This window comes from Alligator mississippiensis, chromosome 1 (genome assembly GCF_030867095.1).
Source record: "Alligator mississippiensis isolate rAllMis1 chromosome 1, rAllMis1, whole genome shotgun sequence".
In the NCBI taxonomy this organism is placed as follows: Eukaryota; Metazoa; Chordata; order Crocodylia; family Alligatoridae; genus Alligator; species Alligator mississippiensis.
Genome location: NC_081824.1, coordinates 3953784 through 3977816, shown reverse-complemented (window position 1 = coordinate 3977816; position 24033 = coordinate 3953784). Strand labels below are relative to the sequence as shown.

The window sequence follows — 24033 nt, the reverse complement described above, 5'->3', positions numbered from 1 at the left end:
GTTTCTGGGGGCAGGTCACTTTGCTGTAGCCAAGGTGGGCCGGGGACCCTCAAGGCTGACGTCTCAAAGGTCTGGAGCACTGCAGGGACAAAGCAAGCAACGTCATAGACTCAGATAGGACCCTGAGGGTCATCTGGTCCAACTCCCTGCTGCTCCTGTCCCTTGCTTTGCCGGCCTTGTGAAAGCCAGTGATGCCTGGTAAATCTCCCATGACTATTGCCTGGCTCTAGGCCTGGGAGATGAAAAACCATGTACAAGCTTGCTCCTGGCAGCAGCTGCTAAGGAGGAGGGGTACACACCATTCACATCCGCATTTGCTCTGCTGCCAGTCTAGGGCTGTAGCTAAAGGAAATTCAACCAGTAGAAACAACCTTGGCAGGGATGAAGCTGATCAAAAGCTCAATCAAGGGGCTGCGGGGATGGCTATCTGCAGGGATCGGGTGGTAGCAGTCTTGGATGCTGTTCGGAGGCGTGGGGGTGTTCCCGACCAGCTGTCGCTCTTGGGGGTCTGGCTGCTTGGGTCGGGATGCTTTCGGAGGCCATTTCCTGAAGCCTGGGCATGATAAAGAAAGAATGATTTGAATTTGTGTTCGGTGGATGAATCTCGGGGAGGGTTATTTCCCCTTAGGACAGTGCACTAGTGGGTCTGGAGAGCAGTCCACCTGGTTCAGCCAAACTGCCCAGACAAAGGCAAGTGATGCATTACATGCACAGATGCCCCCAAAGTCACGCCAAGAGGGAGAGTCTTGCAACCCCCGTGCTTATAGCCGAGATGCCCCCACTCCACACCAACTCTTCTCTCTCTCAAGATGTCCCTTTTTGGTCTCTTGAGCAAATCCAGGTCCCTGCAACTCATCCCGTGCCATCTGCAGCTCCCCCCTGCCAAGTTCGGGCCTCTCAAGCTCACTGCCTGCGGAGTTCAGGCTTTTCCAGCTCCCCCCCTGCTGAGCCTGGGTATCTCCAGCTCAACTCGTTATCGCTCTTTGATGAGCATGGTCTGATTTTTTAAAAAAAATTTGTATTTATTTAATTTTTTAAGACTCCTCAATTTGTTTCAGCTCCTGTTTCTTCATTTAAATCAGCATTTTGGCTCCCTGTGCTCTTTTATTAGGTCAGTGAAGCCTCCCAAGTTCTTGCGTGAGGCCTTAGCTTAACATAACGATAGTGTCACGTAACCGAAATGCCTGCACCTGATAAGAGCAAGAAGGGAGCTGGGCCCCAGAGACAGGGCTGTTTTGGGCACCCATGCAAGCTAGTCTCTCTCCCAGGAGGTTCTGGCTCCTGTTTTGCAGCCTCCTGAGAGAGCCTTGATTTTCGGGATGCCAGATGGAGCTGCCACGAAGCGTCGCGGAGCTGCTGTCCCTCGCCCGAGTCGCTGCTCTCCGCAGGCTGGGTCTGGGCTGAGAGACGGGCCCGCGGGGCTCTGCAGAGCGGTGCTCTGTGAACTGGGGATGAACCACGTTCCTGGGAGGAGAGCAGATCTGACAAGCGCTGAGCAGGGAGGCGCGTGCTGAGCTAGCCGGCGTCAGAGCCGGGAGCCGAGATGCACAGAGATGCTGGGGTGCGTCTGACCTCACTGCGGTGTCTCTTGTATTCCCGTCTCCCTTATGACCACGGGCTGAGGCTCATTGGCCCCTTCAGTCATGATCCGTGCATCTTTCCCCCCGGTCCCACCAACTTTTGGGCAAATCAGGCCCTTTCGGAGAAAATCCAGGTACGCAGCACAGTGGATTTGCTTTGACAAGCTTCCCACTTTGCTGTATGGCAGTGATGTCCTACCCTTTACACCCCGCAGGCCAGATGGGAGGTGCCAGCTCTGTCCGCAGGCTTGATCCAGGACACAGAGCTGATGTAGCAGGGGTCCAGACTAGATGTGACCCTCTGAGGTCCCATCCAACCCTCATTTTCCATGATTTCTATGATTTGACTGTCCAGACCAGCCTACCCTTCCCTCCCATTTCTCCAGCCAGTTTTTCCCAACGCCAGTTCCCTCCTCTATTACCTTCCACCAGTGACCAGCCACTGACCCAGACAGTCTTCAGGATGGGCCTGTAACCGGAGACGGCCCCCCCTGGTTCTGTATTTAGAGGGATTTCCCTAAGACCAGTGCACTGGGACATGGCAACCCATAGAGCATCGTTTGGCCCTACAGCTCAGTGCAAAGCCAGAGGCAATGGAGGAAAGATGGAGTCCTTCCCTTATTGCCTTGTGTGTGAAGTCAGTTCCTGGTCTCTCATGGGGTCCTCCAGGCTGGGGCACTGGGGTTTGGTGGCCTGGAGGTCTGTCCAAGGGCAGAAGATGGAGGAATAAGTCAGCCCTGAGCCCCTGAAAGACCAGGAGGCCATTGGTGTCATTGGGTCATCATCACAGTGCAATGGGGGAAGCTGCACACAGGGAGGGAGTGTCCAGGCCAGAGGGAAGGGAGATGTTCCCTTGAGGCTCTGAATTCATCCAAGCAAGCCCAGAAAAGGATGCCCACATCTCCATGGTTTGCATGGCTTCAGTCCCAGCTTCCAGGCACCTCCTGGCCCCAAGAAAGCTCATGGTTTTGCTCACGCCAGGCTGGAGCCTGCACAAGTGCATAGGAGCTTGCTTGGAGAGGTGGCTCAGGCTCTTTGTTGGCCTGGAAGAGGCCCTGAGTCCCAGCCCCACTGTGGCATAGTGACCCTATTCCTTGAGGCTCAGGTTGGGGGCATCCTGCATCTGCCCTGCTGCCTGCGTTGCTGACGGCAGCAATCTCAAGTGTGCGTCCTGCTGTTGCAAGGGAATGCACAGCTCATTAGCTGTGCTATCTGTAACGAGCATCAGGGATGGCTTGTAGTGATGCATGCTGTCATCGGGCTGGTGCAGTGGAGACAGGGGAGCGCCCCAGCCTCTCTCTGACCTCGTGCAAATTGCCAAATCTGAGCTTCTCTCTAATCTGCTTTTAAAAACTTCCAGAGATGAAAACACAGAATCGTAGGAAATTCAGCGTGGGAAGGACCTCAGGAGGTGACATCTAGTCCAACCCCTGCTCCAAGCAGGACCAGCCCCAACTACATCATCCCAGCCAAGGCTTTGTCTACCTGGGTCTTCAAAACTCCCAAGGGTGGAGACCCCACAACCGCTCTGGGGAGCCCGTCCCACTGCTTCACCACCCTCCTAATGAGAAAGTCTTATTTTCTAGACCCAGTAACCCTGGTTCTTCCAAGCTTTCCTTGAACATCCTGTTTCCTAGACCTCTCCTTTGTCTTGTTCTCCGTTGGACTCCTTGCAATCGGTCCACAGCTTTCTGGAAGCACCGTGCCCAGAGCCAGGTGGGGAGTCTTAAAGACCTCCAGTGACTCACTTCATCCAAAGGCATTGGGGTTGCCCCAAAAGCTAATTACCCCCGCTGCTAAAAAAAGGTCCACCTTATTCTAGCCTGCAGTGGAATTAATTATGTCTGCTTTCCATTCATCCCCGACTCCATCCTGTGACTTCAGCCTGTAGTAATCCAAGCCACATGGATCCAGTTTGAATTCTAGCTTGATTTCCATGCCTCTGGCATGGGCACCTGGGTTCATCCATCGCACCGGCAAGAACAGGAGGAGAAAGGGATGGCAATGATGAGGGATGGAGGGGGAGGAAGCCCTTTAAAACAAAGCCAATTCAGAACTGGGAGTTTGCCACGAGCTGCCATTACTCATGGCCCTGTCCCTGGCTCTTCCATCAGCCAGCCAAGCGAGCTAATGATGCACATCGGAAGAGATTGTCTTCCTGGTGCTTTCATTTTTCTTCCTGACAAACTGAGAGCGAGGCCGGTCGCAGAGAAGGGGAAGGAGCCTTCTCCGTGTCCGATCACTCACGGGGGGTGAGAGCTGCGTCTCTTCAGTGACCAGCCGTTATTCAGTGAGTGCACTTGTAGGGGGGGAAAGCTTCTCCTGCTTGCCATGTGGCTCCCATCGTCACAGTATCTCCATGCTGCCTCAACCGTGGACTCTCGGATGGGGGGCTGGCTGGCTAGACTACAGTATTGCAGGAGAGATCCCATAGGTCACAGCAGACGAGAAGCTCAATATTGTGCTAAAAATGCACTCTTGTTGCAACCCCCCCCCCCCCCCCAAATAGGCCAAAAGCACCCTGGACTCTTTTATCAGGACCACTGCTTGCAAGTCAAAGGACAGTAGAAGGCAGGACAGGGTGGCACCTTAGGCCTCTGCTGCATGTTACATATATTATGCAATTATCTGATGAATCACACGATACATTTCCTACCTGCCACACGTACGAAGTAATTATCATGCAGTTAACTGGTGAAATATGCAATAAATGTAGAGCCACCACGGGTGCAAAGTAATTATCACTCAGTTAGCTGGTGAATCGTGCAATAAATGTAGACCTGCCACATGTACAAAGTAAGACCAACCACATGTGTGAAGTAATTATCACATGATTAACTGGTGAATCACACAATAAATATAGACCCGCCATGCATACAAAGAAATGTTCATGCAGTTAACTGGTGAATCGTGCACTACATTTGGACCCACCACATATGCAAAGTAAGACAGGCCCCACGTACAAAGTAATTATCGTCCAACTAATTGGTGAATTATGCAATAAAAGTAGACCTGCCATGCCTACAAACTAAGACCGTCCACCCAAGCAAAGTTATTATCAAACAATTAACTGGTGAATCACACAACACATTTAGACGGGCTGCATGTGTGATGTAATAATCACACTATAAAAATGGCCATCCAGCTATAAAAAGACCCAACCAGCTACCCAGTTAGTGCTTGAAAATGTATAACCGCTTTATAGCTGGTTTCTATCCAGCTTTCATTTGAATGTATGGCAGGTCCCTTAGGGTCTAACCGGTTGAGAAAGTCGGCAGTTTTAGATCTGCTAGAATCTGACAAAGTAAGATGTCACTTATGAACCCTCAGACCTCTATGACCCAGCTGGGTGCCACTGGGCCCTGCTCAGTGCTTGACTGCAATCTGGTCTGGTGGAAATCTCTTTGGAGGTTTTGAAGACCTGGCTAGACCAAGCCTTGGCTGGGATGATGGAGTTGGGGCTGGTCCCGCTTGGAGCAGGGGTTGGACTAGATACGACCTCGTGAGATCCCTTCCACCCTCCTTGTCTCTGGTTCCATGATTTGGTCTGGAGGAGAGAAGCCTGAGGGAGTGTGAAAGCAGTCTTCAAATACCCAAAGGGTGATTGTTGTAAAGAGGGTGGGGATGGCCTATTCTGTGCGGCCAGAGGAGACAGAGCAAGGAGCAATGGGCTGAAATTACAGCAGGGGGAATGTAGGTTGGAGATGAGGCAGAGCTCCCTCACTCGGAGGCTGGTTCAGCTCTGGAAGAGGCTGCCCGGAGAGGCTGATTCCTGGGAAACTGAGGATGGTTAAAGTCTTGTCTGGGCTGATTCAGACAGGGCTGGTCCTGCCTTGAACAGGGGGCTGGACTGCATGCAACTACCCGAGGGCCCTGTCAGCTCATCTTCTATGAGTCCGTATCCTCTTACCCCTTGCTGTGAGGTAGGGAAGATGCATCAGGCACTTGGACCTCATTAAGGCTTTGTAGCCCAGCCAGGTGTGCTTAGTAAGCCCCTGGGTGTTTGCCCTTCATTAAAACTTGCTTATTCAGAGCAACAGCAGATGCAATTAATTGAGACATTCACCCCATGTCCGAGCTGTGCAACGTGGCTGCAGCAGGGGCTTGCTGGACTGGTCTCAGACTGCGTGCGTGGGGATCTGTGTGGGTTGGACTTTACGTACAAAGTATCTCAACCAGTTGGGCTGCAAGGTGGTCGGTAGCTCTCAGGCAAGGGGTGTTTTGTGCCTCTGCATGAATCAGTGCCGTGAAGAATAGGATGCTGCTCTCAACAGTGAATGGGTTTGTGGTATCGTCTCACCCTGTCACATGGACAGAAACTAGGGCTGAATTAAGGGGATTTAGCAGATCTTCCTCCAAACCAGTTGTTCTTGAAGGCAACATCTCTGACCCATCCGCTCTGGCCTGTTCCTCTGGATTGTCCAGAGGATTTTTGCATGGAGAGCAGGGAGCTATCTGAGGATGGAGACTGGATCTCATCTATCAAGGAGTGTGCCAAAGAGAGAGGGACCCCTCTCAAAAGGGCCTGAGAGCAATCTGGTGTCTAATGCGAATCCTTCTTCTATCATGAATATGGAGCAGAAGAATTGTAGGCAATTTCATGGGCTTGGAAAATCTCTAGGCAAATGAGGTATTGCATAGTCATCTTGCATGCCAACGCAGCGCATTTGCACAGAAGCTCCTTGTGCCTGAGCTTTCCACCCCTGCAGACGAGGCAAGGCCCTGTGCAAAGCAGGACGGCCTGTTAGCAGGTGTGCTGCAGCCAGTTTTCACTCCAGCCCCTGTGCACTGATGTCTAAAGTCCCAGCAATCATCTTTACACGATAATGCTTTAACATGTACAGTCTCTCGCTTCCAAGGGACATGTCATAACCCACTTGCAGCTCCTCCACCGGTTACATAAACTCTTTTAAATATGAAGTGCATTATCCTGAAAGCCTCCCCCACCCCAGAGTTGGCCAGAGTAAGTGATGTGTTTAAATGAGGCTGAGGCCTGTCTGTCCTCATGCCCCCCATGTCGACTGTACTCTCATGACGCAGCGGGGATGGGAACAGCTGTGCAGGGCAGATGTGCTCTTAGCATCCAGCCTGCTGCTATGTGCACACCATTCCTTGCTTAGATCTCAGGCCTTCTTTGTGCTTGGCGTCAGATCCACGCTCATTAGCGGTCTGGTTTGGCTGGGCTCTCTGTGCCCCTGGCCACTTGGCGAGGACACAAACAGCTTCTAATGAGGATCCTCCTGGGGGGTTTCTTCCTTCCATTCAGACGGACTCCACTCCTGGGAGTCAAATGAGATGCACAAGCCATCAGCGGGAGAGGTGGGTGCTGGGGGTGGCTCTGCTCTGGATGGGCCGGATGCATGGCTGAGCTGGGAGATGCCTGAGTGCTCATGCACGGGGAAGAGGACAAGTGTGGTTGCCCACATCCTGAAGCCGTGAGGTGTGGTAGGGGTGGGGTCTGCAGAGGTGTTGGCCATCCCCAGGTTGCAGAGCAGAGCTGAGGCTGTTTTTTCCCAGGCTTTTGGGCTTTACTTATTGCCACATGGAACTGGAGAGGATTTTTTCTTCCTCTTATTGCTACAGGTGTTGGGTTTTTTCCGCTTCCTCAGAGCCACTGGGTGCCGGCTGCAGCCCAGAGCGGGGATGGAGACCGGGCTGTGCCAATGCTCTTGTTGAGACCCAAGTGGAGGTCCCTGACCAACACTGCCTTGGGCTCAGGAAGGGATTTTCAGACAGGCGTTGGACTGCAGGGGTTTTGCCATCCTTTATAGAAAGAGGACAGTCTCTTCCTGGGATCACTCAGTGGGGCAGGTTCAGGTGCTTTTGGTGTCTTTGGGCCCTGGGCCTTGAGCATGTGAAGCAGGGCTGATGGTATAGATTTAGGAAGAGGTTAGACAAGGATGTGTCCGGGCTGGTTTGCACAGGGCTGACCCTGCCTCGGGCAGGGACGACCTCCGGAGCTCGCTTCCAGCTCGACTTTCCTATACGACTCCAAGGCGCACGTGCTCCAGTGCGACCCATTGGCAAACTCTCCCGAGCTCTCAACCATAAATAGGAAGCAGAGAGAGGGCTGCCTCATGAAACGGAGCTGAAACAGCACCCAAAGGCATTCTTCATAGGCCACCACAGTCCTCTGACCCTCACCATGCCCAGCCCAGCCACTGCCGCAAGGACCTCATGGCCACGGTGGTGACAGCACCACTCACGGCGATGTGCTCTGGGCACCATCTCTTCATTTGTTGCCACTTCTTGCTTTTATCCGTTAGGAAAGTCGAGGCCAGGAGCAAGTCAGCACTGTTCCCAGCTTCAGGGAGCTAGTGGTAGATCTGGAGCCCAGCCAGGCTGATTGGAGCTGGGCTGCTCTCAGTGGTACAGACGACCGGACAAGGAGCAATGGGCTCAAGCTGCAGCAAGGGAAGTTGAGGTCGGATATTAGGAATATTTTTGTAACTAGGAGGGTAGTAAAGCACTGGAGCAGGCTACCCAGAGAGGTTGTGGACGCTCCATCCTTGGAGGTTTTGAAGACCTGGATAGACAAGCTGAGGCTGGGATGATGGAGTTGGGGCTGGTCCTGCTTTGAGCAGGGGTTGGACTAGATGAGACCTCCTGCGATCCCTTCAACCCTCATTTTCTATGGTTCCCAGCTGCCCGTTCATTTTCAACCTGCTCCTTCAGCCATAAGCGACCTGACATCTCTCCCAGCGAGTAGTGTTCATATTACCCATCCGGCTGATTCATCTCGCCAGAGTCTCACAGGTCACAAACCTAATGCTGGCTAATTGCACAGAAGTCCTTATTAAGTCAAGTTCATGACAATGAAAATGAAAAAACAGAAAGATCATCCCGGCCAAAGGGAATGGCTCGTTGCTGGATTGATCTGGTTTCTGCAGCAATTAAAGCTCCTGGAATTTTTGATTGAATAATTTAGTCCTCATGAATCACTCAAATCTCCCCCGTTTCTTTCACCACCACCACCAACATGAGCAGAAAGGTTATATTTTACAATCTTGTAAGAGGCTTGCTCTGAAAACAGTCCCAGTGTGCTTTATTAGAGAAGTCATACGTAAAAGCAGAAGAACTGCCCTATGCTGCGTCAGACCGCAGGTCTGTCTCGCCCAGGCTCTTGTATCACACCGCGGCAGAGAGCGGATGCCAAAAGAGAGTGAACTGGGTCTGAGCGGGGGGTTTCCCTGTTTTTCTCTCGCTTGCTCCCTCGCAGCCTTTAAGGTCCAGGAAAGTGTGATGCAGAGGCTGTGCCCCTCACTGCCCTGCTGAACAGTGACTAATGCCCCTTTCCTCCCAGCACGTATCCAGCCCAGTGCTAATCTGGCTGAGCGCTCAGCTCCCACCGCATCTGGTGGTAACGAGACCCACGCTTTTATGCCATGCTGGGTGGAAAAGAGTTGCCTGGTGTTTGTTTTAAACTTACTACCTACTCATTTCATTTCGTGACCCCTCGTTCTTGTGTTGTAAGAGACACTGGGTGCATCTACACATTCATTCATGTTCTGTAGTTATGGCGCGTTAAGCTTAGTATTTGGTTATCCAAGTGCTAATCCAATGTGCAGTAACTTGTGCTACTGTGCAATAGTGCTGGTGCACAGTTTTTTAGTGGCACTTTCTGTGCAATAGCCTAATAACACTGCACAGTGATGTATTAGCACGGGTTTTGCCTGGCACACTACTACCCAGTGTTAGTAGGCTACTGCACAGTAAGTGTCTTGTGTAGACACGCGCAGTAAATAGTAAATCCCTGTTGACTTTCTCTTCACCATTTAGTAAACCCTTCTTATATCCCGCCTCAAGCAGCTCTTTCTTCAACTGACCTGGCCTGTCCGCACATGGACGCCCCTCCATGCCACTCATTATCCTTAGCAGGCATTTGTCTGTCTCACCAGACAATAGATTTGCACCAAATGAGGCATCAGCTCACTGGTCAGCTGCAGATGTGGCTGTAGAGGGCAATGCAGGAGTGACACTCCTCCCCAGGGCTTCTCACACATGGAGGTCATCCCTAACAGTCCTGGGTATGGTTTCGCCTTCCCTTTGCATGTTGGGCTCTTCTTGTCTCGAAAACCTTCATTCCACACTTCATAGCCTGTTTCCAAGTGCAGTCTCCTCCCAGCCGTTTGGCTCATTGTTCCTTGCGGTCATCTCTCTCTTGCAAACATTGCGGTGGAGATTAAGCATGCCTGTGTGGTCTCGTTTCTGTGACAAGTTCTCCATACAAGGGATCCTTGACTGTATATGTATCTATATATACATATATATATATATTTCCATTGCCCATTCTCCACTTATGATCAAGCCATGAAAGTCGATGTTGGCTAAGAGGAGAACGGATGCCTGGAATATCAGCACATCCCAAGACCTCGGTGTAGGCGACTTTGTCTTGCCAAGAAATTCCTAGAAAGGGATTAGGCAACATGCTTTCTTACAGTGCCACTGAAAATGCCACCTCTGGGGTAGAAGGCCGTACCACATGGTGCCGCAGGAATGAAGCAGAAAGGTGCAATTAATGGCAGGATCAGCATAACCCGTGCCGGGAGAGACTGCATCCTTGCCCCTGGGGTAGGCTTAGAAACCCCCCTGACCCATGGAGCAGAAAGGAGGGGAGGGGGCATCCTCCTTGACTGGGATAGCCCCTGCTGGGGTGATCTGACCCCAGCTGACTTCCTGCCCCTGGGCAGGGGGCTGGACCCGATGATCTTGCGAGGTCCTTCTAGTATTAATGTCTATGAATCTATGAACCCAGCAAAGCCCAGAAGCCTGGGAAATCCCCACAGCAGAGCACAGGCATCGCTACGTCTAGATCACCCCCAACCAGCGTCTGTCCACCCAGTCCTTGGCACCTCCAGTGATGGAGAGTCCCCCTTCCCTATTCCACTTCCTCCCTGCTCTGAGGGCGAAGCAGTTTTTCTGGATATCTAATCAAAACCTACTTTGCGGCAGCTTCAAGCCCTTGTTCTGCACCCCGCTGTCTGCAGCAAGAGAGAACAGGGGTTTCCCTCTTCTCTATGGCAGCCCTTCAGGTACTGGCAGGCTGTTAGCACGGCCCCTCGTAAGAGCCTTTTCCACCATCTGCTGCCTGCCTCTGGACCTCTCTCGACATCCCATCCCAGCACCTTCCCCATCCCATGGTACAGATGCCATCGTGGATCCAATGCAGTTCATTGCTGCCTCAGTTTCCCTGTCTGAAATGGGGCAGAGGCGTTCCCAGCCTCTGCAGGGTGCTCGGAAATGTGGAGCAGTGCAGATAGACCTGAGACAGGACAGCCCTTCATCCATAGTCATCCCCTTCTCAGCTGGCAGTTGCCCTTGACCTGATCCGTTCAGCATCCGTGCTGGCTGATTCCCCAAGGTGGAAGAAGATAATAGCAGGCCTGGAGAGCGGGGGCTTTAACTTTTGAAACCGAGTTCTCCAAGACCGTATGCATAGTGCATGTCTGGGAAGGAGCGGGGGGTGCTGGTTGTTTAAAGCCTGCCTTGTGCTGCTCTCTGGCCTGGGGTTTCTCTTCAGAGCTTCCAGTAAAACCCTGGGCTGACGCTTCCTTCTCTCGGCTAGCAGGGCCATTGCAGCTCCATTACGCTGATCCAGCCAGCAGCTCCTGTGGGAAGGTGGCTGGGTAGGGAGGCAGAAGTCTTCCACAGGCTCTCCAGGATCAAGCCTGGAGGCAGCAGAGCAGCAGGAGGCAAAGCTACTTGAGCAAAGTCCTTCTGCATCCAGTCGTGCTTGGGACCTCTGCCTCGAAGTAACCCCTTATGGTTTGACTTCAGGCCCTGGCGTGGCACTTGCAAAGCTAAGCAGCCTCTGATCTGATTGCTGCAGGGCTGGGAGACCGGGGTGGTGTGGCTGCATTGTGGTGGAGGGTGCTGCCTTTGCTTCAGAGGCTGGGAAATGCTGCTGTGCTTCCCTGCAGATGTTGTCTTCAAGCAGGGCTGGAAGCCCGGGTCCTGGGCCCTTGTCATGTGGATAGCTCTGCTCTGAAGAGTTTGGCCGCCAGGGGTTTTTGGCTTGAGGGAGCTGTCAGGGGGGTAGGGTAAAGAGAGGTAATCGGGACAGGAGCCGGGCTGGTCCCCTATAGGGATCTCTTCTTGGCAACTTGCCTGTGATATCCACCCCCTCCCCACCTCCACAGGCCTGTGTGGGTGTCTGGAGCCCCTGGGATGAGGAAGACCTCCTGGCTAGGTCACTGATGTGGGGCTTGGTGGGATGGGATTTGAACTCAGATCCCACTGCGGACTAGTGATGCGAGTCACTTAACCTCGGTGTGTAGCCTGCGTTCGTCTTGTTCCCTGTGATGGCTCGTTAAGGCCTCCTTGCATCCTGTCTAATGAGGCAGAGCAAGGGCTGCGTGCCCTGAGACTTGCAGGGGTGGAAGTCATGGAGATAACACACCCCGTGGGCTGTGTCCTGTGTTTGCATGGCCAGATTTGATGCAGATCCTGGCCCCTGTCTATCCCTCCCATGCTGACTCTCCTTGAAGCACGGTATTCCTTTGCAGGTCTCAGGTCCCGCTGTCTCAGCCTGGAGACCCCTGGACAAGCCATAGCAAGGGGAGCATAAAGTGTTAATAATTTTGGCCCTGATCCTGGCCTCTTATCAGTGGCTCTAATGGGTATTTGTGACAGTAGCTCTAATAGCTCTTAGCCTGGCCATTAGCTGAAGCAGGGGGTTGGACTAGACGTGACCCCCTGAGGTCCCTTCCCTCCCTCCTTGTCTGTGATTCCATGATTCTCTCTGGTTTATTACCTTTCTATCCTGGAGTCATCCTCTTTTCAAGTGATTGCTGAAGGGATGGCCTGGCCGACCGACTGCCATGGGAGGGGAGAGCTCAGCCAATATTTGGGAGAGCAGAGAGGCCTTGCCAGGGACGGGGTAGCAGGCGATGGGCTGGGTGGAGGTTGGAGCCTTTGGTTTGGGCACAGACGTGGTGCCGGGAGAGACAGGAGGGGCTGCGGAGGAGGCCAGGCCAGGGATGGAGCCCAGAGCAGCTCTCCTGGTCCAGGGGCTGAGTTAATCCAGGAGGGGAGGGGGTGTTATAACAAGACCTGCCCCAGCCTGGCCTCAGCCCCCAGCTCCCAACCACTCCAAGCTCCTGCTCCAGCAGAGGCACATGGGGTAGGGATGGAGGTGCACATGTGGGCTGGGTGCAACTTTCCGAAGTCTGTTCATCTCTACCCCAAGCATCTTCCCAACCAGGCATGCTCCTGGGTAAAACACAGGTCCTTTGAGTGGTTTCCACCAGGCTGAAATCTCTTGGGAACCCCTTCGTGGGGTGAACGCACCGCCTCTGCAAGGACAGGCATGTGCATGATACTTCCCCCCTGCCTCAGAGTAAAGGGCACATCTGTCTCAGAGCACAAGACAGACAGACCCTGCCCCATCTGGGTGAGTGGGGCTGCTGGATGCATTAGTATTGGCCTGGGATGAATTTGAAAGGTGATGCCTTGAAGAATTGGGGATTTGATTTCTGGTGCATTGTCTGGACCCTCAGACAGCTCCCTTCACTGCCCAGATCCAGCTGCTGCCCCCAGGCACGGTGGGTCTCGGCCCCAGGCTGCTATGACAGATGGTGCCAGGCCTGGGCCGGTGCTTGGCACGTCGGCTAGGAAGGGCAGGAGGGGCTGGGGCTGACTTTGGGGATGGCCCAGGCTTTTGCTCTGGGTCCATGCCTGAGAGTCACAGGTTCTGGGTTCGAGCTCTGCCAAACTTTCTTAAGTCACTTCGATCTTGGCTTCCCGTCAGCCCGGTCTGTCTCCCCGTGGAGGGGGCGGGGGTCTGCAAGCAGCGGACCCAGCAGATCCCATCAGCACCACTTTCCTTCCTCCCCTCGCCCAGGTCCTGGACAACCTCGACAGCCACCTGCAGCGCTCCGAGTACTTCCGCTTCCTCTGGTTTCCGCACAGCGAGAATGTCAGCGTCATCTACCAGGATCACACCAGCAAGGTGCAGCCTCCTGCCGGGCTGGAAGGGGCCCCAGGGACCCCCTGGCCCAGCCCCAGTCTGGCCGTGCCAGTGCTGCCACTGAGCCGGGCCCCGGTTTGGGAGTGGGGATGGGGGCTGCACCCACGCACATCAGAGCAGCTGGTTGATGCCCACGCACGTCTGATGAGAGCCTTCTGCCCTGTCCTTGCAGCCTCCCTCCTCCACGGGCAGCTGGTTCTGGGACTACGCCATCGGCTACTACTTGCTGGAGTTCCTGCTCTGGGTCAGGTAGGGCCTGGTTCGGGGGCTGGCACTGTGTTGGGGGAGAAAGAGGGTGGGTTCATGCACCCGTCCTGGAGCTCCTGAGTGGTATTTCCCATGGGTCATTTTCTATCCCTACAAGATACCATATTTTCATGAATGGAACATGCATCGTCCCCCTCCCTTCCCCCCAAGAATCAGCTGCTGGAAATGGAAGTGCATATTATAATTGAGGAAATAAGGTTTCAGCTGCTTAGCTCCTGAGGAAATGGGTGAGTCCGTGCATGGCTGTGTGCCTCAGTTTCCCCATTCCTGCAACGTACCAGTCTCAGTCACTGGTGCAGGAAACAAAACAGGAAGGGTCATGGATGCCCCTGTATAAATCTATGGCGAGGCCGGACCTTGAATATTGTGCCCAGTTCTGGTCCCCACGCCTCAGAAAGTAGAAGAGGTGCAGAGAAGGGTGACAAGGATGACGAGTGACATGGAGGTGTTTCCCTAAGAGGAGAGACTACAGAGGCCAGGCCTGGTCAGGTTAGAAGAGAGATGCTTGAGGGGGCATGAGAAGGGTTTACAGAAGTCTAAATGGTGAGGAGAGTCACTAGGGATTGCTTGTTGACTGTCTCCCGCGCAAGGACAAGGGGTCACAGTATGAAACCAGGAAGTCATCACTTTACAACCGTGGCTGGGCGGTGCTGCAGACGGAGGGGCCCTGTGATTTCTGGGGGAATTCAGCCTGTGTGAAGGCACAAGGCATGTCTGCATGGTCAATTAATAAATTTTGGGTAATGTACATTAAATCTAGTCCCTTCATTGTGAGCCATTAGAAAAATTAACCTATTAGCCTATTTTCATGTGCATCAGCTAAAGAGCACAGGGTTTTGTGATGCCTTAATGCACATGAAAATAGGCGAATGCACATTAAAGCGCACCTGTAGACGTGCCCAAGAAGGATCTGATGTGTGCATGTGAGAGAGAGAGATGGTGGGGAGGGATTGTTGCTGGGTGTTTAGCACTTGGGGGGCTGCCTCCTTCTAGGCAATGGCTTAGCCGTCCCAATTCCTTGCTGCTGAGGTGGAAGATCTGTCACTCAAACATGCCCCGGTCCCAAAACAGTCTGCAGCCTGGTCCTGGGGCACCTCTGATTTGGCACAGGACTGTGCTGCCCTCCAGTGTCCACAGAGCCGAGGTGCCAGTGCTTGTCTGTCCGTCTGTCAGGGCACCTGGTTGGGATTTTTAGTCCGACAGACACCGCCTGTGCTGAATTCAACCCTGGTGCTAGGAACATCCTTGTTTTGCTGAGAAAAGGGGCAGTGCCCATCCTGGCACCATGCAGCAGTGGTGCGTCGGCAGTGCTCACCTCTCTCTGCTGTCACCACCAGCAGGTTGTTGGCTGGGGTCGGGGCTTCCGGTTGTGTAGCTGGACAGGGTGGGCTTGCGATGGTGATCTGGGGGATCCCTCCAGGGGATTGCAGACATTCCAGGTCCCTGGATTCCCAGGTGATGCCTCAGAGGGGACTTTCCTGGCTTATGATCCTGCTATCCAGTACCCAGTGGGTTGGATGCAGGCATGGGCGGATCTCGGTTCATGAAAAGGGGGTACAGGTGGTATGGCACATTGTCACATATAACACAGTGCATATTTTTCTCCTGCTAAAGAGAAACTAGAAGCTTTATTCATATGCTAACAGGCAAGAACTATATTACTTAGTTTAAGATCGAAGCAAAAACAAATATAGCTTTGTCAAAATGGTCACTAATTTTTTAGATCGTATATGAAGTTAAAAAACCCACAACAAACTAGGCAAAAAATAGTCAAAATAACCAAAAGAGAGTGTATCATTATAGTTAAATGTACATCTCTTATTAGGATTCATAATACAGCCGCGGTGTTGAGCATCTTGACAGTGGCCATTACCAAGGAGAGAGGGTGGCTAGCACCTGTGAAGTGGAGAGAGATCAACAGGGATCAGGGAGATGACAATGAGTTAGCACTGCCCCAGTAGAAGTCCCCTGTGCCTCCCAGGAGCTTGGTTTAATGTCTGGGTGGAGGAGGAATCGAAGCACGGTGCACCTGCACCATCGGATCCCTGGGACCCACCCCTGCACACACATTTGGGGCCTGCTATCCTGACCTGCTGCTCTCCTACCTAACCGAGGACACAGGCAAATGATGGCTGACCCCAGTGCCATCCCCACTGGTTTTGCACTCCAGTGTAAGCAACCCTGGGATCACACATGGGCAGATGTGTATCTATCCCAGGATATATCTCTGTGCCATAGCTCCAGGCAGCGGGGGGGCAGATGTCATCCTGCTTGCCTTTAGCAAGTGGTTGCCCTGGGATAGGCATGGACAGACAGCAGCAGAACTGGTGTGACTGGGCCTGGTTACATTGGGGTCAGCCCTTCCTCTTCACATGCCCCAAGGCTGCTGGAAGGCAGCATGGGTGGAGCGGTTCCTGTCCCACTCCGTGCACAGCAGCTGCAGTTCCCTGCAGAATGGGCCCGTGCCAGCTGCTCTTACCCCAGTGTCCTCCCCGCAGCACGTTCCTGCCCTTCCTGGTGCCCTGGATCAACCGCGGCTTCTTCTGGCTCCTCTTCACCAGCAAGGGGGAGAAGGTCGACCTCAGCTACAAGGTCTTCAACTACGAGTGCCGTTTCAAGCAGCATGTCCAGGACTGGGCCATCCCCATGTGAGATGCTGGGGATGGGAGCCTGGGGGGTGGCTGGGTCCATGTGTCTGTGACTCCCACTCTGCCAGGGTTTGCCGGGAGGGATGGAGGCTGTATAGCTCCTGGCATCTCCCCCACTCCCCACCACACCTAGGCCAGACCCAGACTCCGCAGAGCAGTGCCAGGGTGGGACGCATGCTCCAAAAACCTCCACTGCTCCAAAACCAGGGGAGCTGGCAGGTGCCCAGCTCCGTATGGCCAACAACCCCATTCCCAAAAGGGCCAGGCCAAGAGCTCAGGGCCTGGCAATCTGGGAGGGAGAGATTCAGCAGGACACTGGGGGCTGTGAGCACTCAGCAGCCTCCTCCTATATCGGCCTTGCCACATGGTCGAGACAGCGAGAGCCAGAGCCGGACAGGACTGCAGGTCTCACGACTGCCCCAGCCTCTTGCCAACATGTGACGTCCACTTGGGAGCATGAACCCCCTGATAGACACAGAGACCCGCAGGCGTTGCCTCCTGTTTGTGGCACCTCTTTGCCTTCACTGCTCTCGTTACACTCCTGTAGCAATTAGCATAGGTCGTGCCACCATCCCACTCGCCCCGCTCACCCTCCAGCCTCCCAGCTCAGACTCACTGCCTGCTCCCTGCAGGGGTAACGGGGCAGCCTTGGGCACCAGCATGTGCTTCACTGAGGGCCTTTGCCTTGGACTAAGCATCCCAGGAGCAGGGGAAATCTCTCCCGAGCAGTGCACATGTCAGTGGAGAGCGGAGACAAGTCCTGAGCTGGAGGGCTTGGCTTGTTGTGTGCCAGGCTGGGTTTCTCTTGCCAGTTGGATGCTCACTTGGGAAAGGAAGGGGCAGTGGATGCCCACTGGATCCCAGGCAGCTGGCATAGCTCCTCACTGCCGCTGTGTGCTTCACCTGCCTTTGTGGGGTGGGGGGTGTCTGCTTCCTGGGCAGTGAGAAGACAAAGGATGCCCTCCTGGAGCTGAAGGCCGCACTGGAGAGCAGCCCCAAGGTGGTGGCTCACTACCCCGTGGAGGTGCGCTTCGCCCGGGCAGACAGCATCCTGCTCAGCCCCTGCTTCCAGCGCGACAGCTGCTACATGAACATCATCATGTACAGGTGGGATCCGGTGGGTGGAGGCGCTAATCGGTGATACCTGCAGAGGTTCAGGGGGACCTGAACCAGGAGGGCCAGATCCAGGAGGGCCAGCCACTTCTGTGTGCTGTGCCTCAGTTTCCCTACCTAGAACATGGGGTGACAGCGTGGGGGTATCAGGTGGGGCTGTAGGTGCTGGGTCTGTACCTTGTTCCCACTTGGCTTCTCTTAGGGTCCTGGTGTGTCTGCACTGAGTGCCACAGGCTCAGGGGCTGGTGAATAGGGCGCCTAAGTGGCATGGTGGTGCCATACTTTCTTGCATACAATGCACACCTTTCCCCCCAAAATCCGCCCTCCCCTCGAATTGGAGTGCATCTGTTAAGTGGGGAAGGTGATTTTCTGCCTGGGGTTGGAAACACCTTGCTCCTCAGTACCACAGCTATGGGTTACTCTTCAGGCAGCTGAGGGGGTCATTCGATGTAATGTCTCATTGTTCTTCACTCCACCGGTGTTAACAATTGTCTCTCCTTTTTAACGGTCTTGATGTTCCACTAATCGAGCTGCCCTTTCTTAGGGCAATTTTGGCTGTCTGCTAGCTTATTTCATAGCCTCTTTAGCCCCTTAGCTCTTTTCAAAAGTACAGATCCACCCATGGAGACCATTCAATTTTAGTTGTGCAAGAAAGGGAGGGTGAGTGAGTGAAATGATTTACTGTCTCTCATCATACAAGAACGAGGGGTTATAAAATTAAACTAATAGGCAGTCCATTTAAAGCTAACACCAGGAAGCTCTTTTCCATCCATCGTATCGTTAAAATGTGGGGCTTGTTGCCACCAGATGCGGTGGAAGTGAAGAGTTCAGCCAGATTCAGTCACTATTGAGCATGAGAGCAAGGGGCACGGCCTTTGCATCAGACCTTCCTGGACCTTCAATGCTGGAGGCTGCAAGGAAAAGAGGAATGGTGTAAAAAACCCTGGTGAGACCCATGTCAGTCTCCCTCTCAGCATCTGCTCCCTGCCGCTACGTAACTCGGGAGACTGGGCAAGAGGGACGTATGGTCCCAGGCAGTACAGGGCAGTTCTTACGTTCTTACATTTTTATGAGTGAGCTGTAGATTAGGCTCTACACCTTCCCCGCTTAATAGATGCGCTCCAATTTAAGGGGAGGGTTGATTTTTGGGGGGAAGGTGTGCATTGTATGCAAGAAAGTATGGCATCACCCTGCTCTCTAAACCCATAACTATGGGAAAATCTTTTTCTCTTTATTCTGCTTCTCAAAAACAAGATATATAGTATCTTTGGGATGTGTTGTATGCAAGTAAATATGGTAATGTGCTTTCTTGACTGATATCGCCCTGCCTCCAGGCCCTATGGGAAGGACGTACCCCGACTGGACTACTGGTTGGCCTACGAGGGCATCATGAAGAAGTTTGGAGGGAGGCCACACTGGGCCAAGGTACCACTACAGACAGGCCTGCAGCTCAGGGTGGGGAGGGGGGAGATCTTGCCACCCAGTTGCCCCACTCTGTGTACGCCAGCCCCCGGCAATGGAGCAGTGCCAGCGTGGGCTGGAGGCAGTGTGGACACCTCTGACTGCAGAACCAGTTCTTCCTGAATCCTCTGCCTTTAGACCCAGTGGGAGGGAGCGGTGGCTGTTAGGGGGAGGGAGGTGGTGGGACCAGACTGGGTATTTAGCTCCACGTTGCCTCAGGGGGAAGCCCCCAGCCTTCCCCAGTTCCCCAGCTGGGTTCCCAATGCCTAGCTCCCTTCCCCAGCAGCAGTGAGGACCATGCACTGGGCAGGAGGAGCAGGGCTGAGTGGGGCTGCGCAGGTAGGATGATCAGCAAGATCAAAGCAGGACCATCTACAACTAGATCATCCCAGCCAAGGTTTTGTCTAGCTGGGTCTTCAAAACCTCCAAGGATGGAGATGCCACCACCTCTCTGGTGGGATGACCAGCAGCATACTTGCAGGAAGGTGAAGAGCTCATGGGGTTCAAGGGAGGACCTTCAATAGGATGATGGTGGGAAGCGGGGGAGATGTTCCTCAGAGCCAAAGGAAGATGGGACATAAGCTGGCATGGTTTAGCTGTGAGCCACATCTCGCAAGGCCCAGTGGTCCCCTAAAGCCTGGGACATATGGTGATTAAGACCCCTCCCTAAAGAAAACCCTGTTATTTGAGTGGGGATAGCCTGGTCTGTGCTGATAGCCTCTCCTTAAGACTCGTCCCCCTGTTCGGAGCAGGCCTCTGTGCAGCTGTTCACCCCTCGTTACGGCTGGTTGCATTGGCACTCAGGGGGCAATACCAGACGTGGACTGGACCGGACCTAGTCTGTTTCCAGGCCGGGAAGAACACAGGAAGGACAGGCTGGGTCATTATGGAGCATCTTGATGTGCTTGTGATCTGGAAAATGCCCAGCAAGGTGAAGGTGCATGTATAAACACACACACACGCACGTGCATGTCTCAGCTTGGCCCTCACGGCAGCTCCAAATGGGCGAGCGAGTGGTGAGCAGCAGGTGGGGTCTTCTCTTGCAGGCTCACGCCTGCACCCGGAAGGACTTTGAGAAGATATATCCCGGCTTCCCGAAGTTCTGCTCCATCCGGGAGAAGCTGGATCCTACAGGGATGTTCCTGAACACCTACCTGGAGAAGGTGCTGTACTGAGGGTGGACGGGGAAGGATGCCAACCCTGGACAGCTGGTGCCATGTGCTCCATTCCTGGAGGCAGGGGCACTGCTCCTGGTACAGCTCCCTTCTACTCCCAGATCCCTTGGGACTTAACCCAATCCTTGTCCAAGAGCACTGCTCCCCTGGGGTGGTTCAGCTTTGACCTGGCGTAGGAGGAGTGCATCCAGCATCTGTTCAGAGATTTAGTTTAGATGACCCTTCAAGTTCCTTCCAGCCTTAGGGCTCTACGATCCTATATGTCTCTTAGCTAAGTTGCTCTTGAGTCTCTGTCTCCTTTGTGTCTTGTACAGCTCCAAGCGCTCATACCTCAATAAAAAATCCTGACTGAGTACTGTATTTCTCATGTGCAACACACCCCAGAATAAGATACGCACCTTGCTTTTAAAAGGGAGAATGAGCAGCTCCTTCCTTGTAATAAGTTATGGGGCGGCAGCAGCGAGGGTGCCGAGCCAGCTCCGCGGAGATCACTGCAGACTTTAATTTCGGTTTTGTCTGAAACTGCTCTTCCTGTATTCCCCATATCATGCACCTTCCAGCAGCTGTTTTTGGGGAGGGGGAGATGTGCATGTTGTATGCAGGAAAAGACAGGAGAAACTGTCCCGTTGTGCTGTCGGCTTGTGCGTTCGCTCAGGGGCACTTTGGGTGAGGCAGGGCTACAAATGGTTAGAGACTTAGAGAGCTACCCAGCAGGTTTGCGGATGCTGGACAGGGCGTTGAGCACCTGCAAGGGTTGGATTTGTTTTAGAGGGCACAGACCTGTAAAGGCCACAGACTCCAGCGTTACCCGTGGACAGCTGGAGATGGAGGAAAGGTGAGGGTGATAATTTGTGCCATAGGCAAAGATAGCGAACAAAAATAATAACATTGCCTGGTTAAAGAGCTGCAGAACTACCCTGGAGGGACTTTGAATCCAGAACAGGATCTTTCACCACCTGCAGAATAGGACCCCACTAGCAAATAGGCTGCTTCACCCAGCTCATTGCAAGCAGCTGCAATTGAGCTGCCAGTCAAGAGCAAACCTTGGCCCCTGGCTGTTTCCATGCGCACTGAGCCCTAGGAACTGGCACAGGAAGATGGCAGGAGAATTCCCAATTTTATACTGGGGACCGAGGCCACAAGCCAAGGGGTACGGAGAGATAAATACAAATCGATCAACATTAACATTAAGGGACATACACTTAATGGCGAAATAGCAGATATCAAGCAATAACACTCTGGGATCTTCACTCAAAGAAGCTGGCACCCTCCCCCACATCTGGAGAGCCCCAAGCCAGCCACCAGGCCCGAGAGTGCACAACTGCTGTTCGCACGTCCAAGATGCGCTGCTACAGTGCCCAGTTGTGCCGCAGCTTCCCCGGCTTCAGCTGCTGCTCCCCGGCTCATTCACCACTTCCTCTTTCCTCCTTCTCCTTCTCTTAGCTGCCAGGGTCTCTGGGAGCTGTAGTTTTCATACAGTTTGCAGTTTTTACAGCTCGGTTCACTTAGCAGAGCAGCTCCTCCTGCTGTCACACACACATATGACATTTAGCTTACACAATACATTACACCAGCAATGTGTCTAGAGGCCATGCACATGAAGACCTCCTGGCTCAGTTTGGCCTGACTTCCTCCTGCTGTTCTTCCACCTCTCATCGTCATGCCCTCCTGCTCCAGATCTGATGCGTGTGGCATAGTGGCACAGCTCCCTCTCCCTCTCCGTCCTCATCCACATCTAGGCTGCCAAGTGGAAGAATCCATACCATAAGGACACGGTGTGCAGGGTCCAGCCTGCCATGAAAATCCTGTTCACCTTTCTGGGGCTGCGCTATAAGGTGCCAGCAGGTGCCTGGAGCCAATGCCAGTGAACACTGGGTAGGCTGATGGCCCACCCCACCCCACCCAACCCCACAACAGATCTGTTGTGCTCTCCGTACCCCCTTGGGTGCCAACCTCCCAGACCGCAGCCAGCAAGGCCAGCCAGACCTTGTCATGCATCCACAGATGCATCTCGAGCCGGTCCAGAGAGGTGATCCTCCCCCTCTACGCGACTTTGGTCAGGCCGCAGGTGGAGTCCTGCATCTAGCACTGGGCGCTGCGCTTCATGAGGGATGTGGCCAGCACGGAGAGGGTCCAGAGGAGGCCACCCGCATGGTCAGGGGGCAGCAGGGCAGGCCCTACGAGGAGAGGCGACGGGACCTGAACCTGTTCAGCCTCAGCAAAAGAAGGCTGAGGGGGATCTGGTGGCCTGTTACAAACTAGTCAGGGGGACCAGCAGGCACTGGGGGAGTCCCTGTTGCCCCAAGCACTGCCGGGAGTAACGAGGAATAACGGCCATAAGTTGACGGAGAGAAGATTCACACTAGACATCAGGAGGCGCTACTTCAGTGTCAGGGCGGCTAGGACCTGGACCCAACTTCCCAGAGAAATGGTGCTGGCTCCTACCCTGGGGTCTGTAAGAGGAGGCTGGATGAACACCTTGCCGGGATCGTTTGTCCCCAGTGCTCTTTCCTGCCATGGCAGGGTCGGACTTGATGATCTGCTCAGGTCCTTTCCAACCCGACCAACTAGGAAACTATGAAACTATGATGGAGACGCCACCACCTCCCTGGGAAGCCTGGTCCAGCGCTTCACCCCCCTCCTCGTGAGAAAAATCTATATATACACACCAACCAAAGTGTGTGGCTGTAGGTGTGTATGTATACTGCATTTACTTAAATACAAGGCAAGTTTTTCCCCCCGTAGTTGGCTGGGGGGAAACCCCCTCATCTTATAATCGCATACAAGGAAATCTCACTACACACATTGTCTATCATTAAGCTGCTGCCAAAAGCAGCATGTGCTCAGCAATGGAAACCAGCTATGAAGCTGAATAAATGCAGCCAACACTGGGCATGACTAGAAAACACAAGGCCCCCGTGATTGGGCTAATAGGCTGATGTGAACCTTTGTGTGTGTGTGGCCCTTCAAATATGGGCAGGAAGCAATGGTACCAGACCTGGAGGTAGTGAAATAGCAAGCCAGAATACTCTGGAGCATCGTACGGCCACACACCGGGTCTGTGTTTTACAGAGGCAAATGTCGTATGACAGAGGACTCCAAAAGTGAGTATCAGCAACTATCTTAGGCTCCAGGAGAAACATTTATGGGACATGCAAGCACACCAAACGGGTCACAAGAGCTCCCCAGCCTCGAGCTCTGCATCTCAGGAGCCCTCCTGCCGACCCGCACGCCGAGCCCCATGGCGCTCCTCCACCGCAGAACTAGCACGGGCGTCCCCCTCGTTCATGGTCACTTCATTACTCGTCTCTGAGCTGGTTTTATACTGAATACGTGTCTGGTTTTGCAAACAGCTTGGGACAGGACTGCTAATGGTGGCGGTCACGTGGTCGCACGGTACATCAGGGGGTGCAGCAGGAGCGGGGGGACGCCTGTTCACCGCAGCGCCCCAGGGGTGACGAGGTCCAGCGGTCACAAACTCCTCCAGGACTGTTTCTGGCTGGACATAAGGGAAAGTGTCTTCACTGTCCGAGCCCCCAAGGTCTGGAAGAGACTCCCCTCGGAGGTGGTGCAGGCACCTGCTCTGGACTCCTTCAAGAGACATCTGGACGTCTGTCTTGCTGGGATCCTTTGACCCCAGCTGACTTCCTGTCCCTGGGGCGCGGGGCGGGACTCGATGATCCTCCGAGGTCCCTTCCAGCCCGAATGTCTATGAAATCTATGGATACTGAGGGGACGGCTTCCCTCCATTTTGTGAGGTGCTGAGGGGACAGCTTCCCACCATTTTGTGAGGTGCTGAGGAGACAGCTTCCCACCATTTT

At 53.8% G+C, this 24033-nt stretch overlaps 1 protein-coding gene and 1 long non-coding RNA gene across 2 annotated transcripts in view; both read left to right on the top strand.

Moving 5' to 3' along the window:
* LOC102559022 (L-gulonolactone oxidase) overlaps positions 1-20565 on the top strand; it is a 37426-nt gene extending 16861 nt beyond the window's left edge. The window contains exons 7-12 of the mRNA XM_014598260.3: positions 13423-13530; positions 13721-13797; positions 16314-16463; positions 17406-17570; positions 18911-19001; positions 20084-20565. Coding sequence (XP_014453746.3) covers positions 13423-13530; positions 13721-13797; positions 16314-16463; positions 17406-17570; positions 18911-19001; positions 20084-20212 — 720 coding nt within the window. The 3' untranslated portion in view covers positions 20213-20565. The remainder of the gene's footprint in view (positions 1-13422; positions 13531-13720; positions 13798-16313; positions 16464-17405; positions 17571-18910; positions 19002-20083) is intronic.
* On the top strand, positions 1255-3401 carry LOC109282061 (uncharacterized). Its single transcript, XR_002088942.2, has 2 exons — positions 1255-1561; positions 2941-3401. It is a non-coding gene; the product is annotated as an uncharacterized LOC109282061 (long non-coding RNA).
* Positions 20566-24033: the final 3468 nt, after the last annotated feature.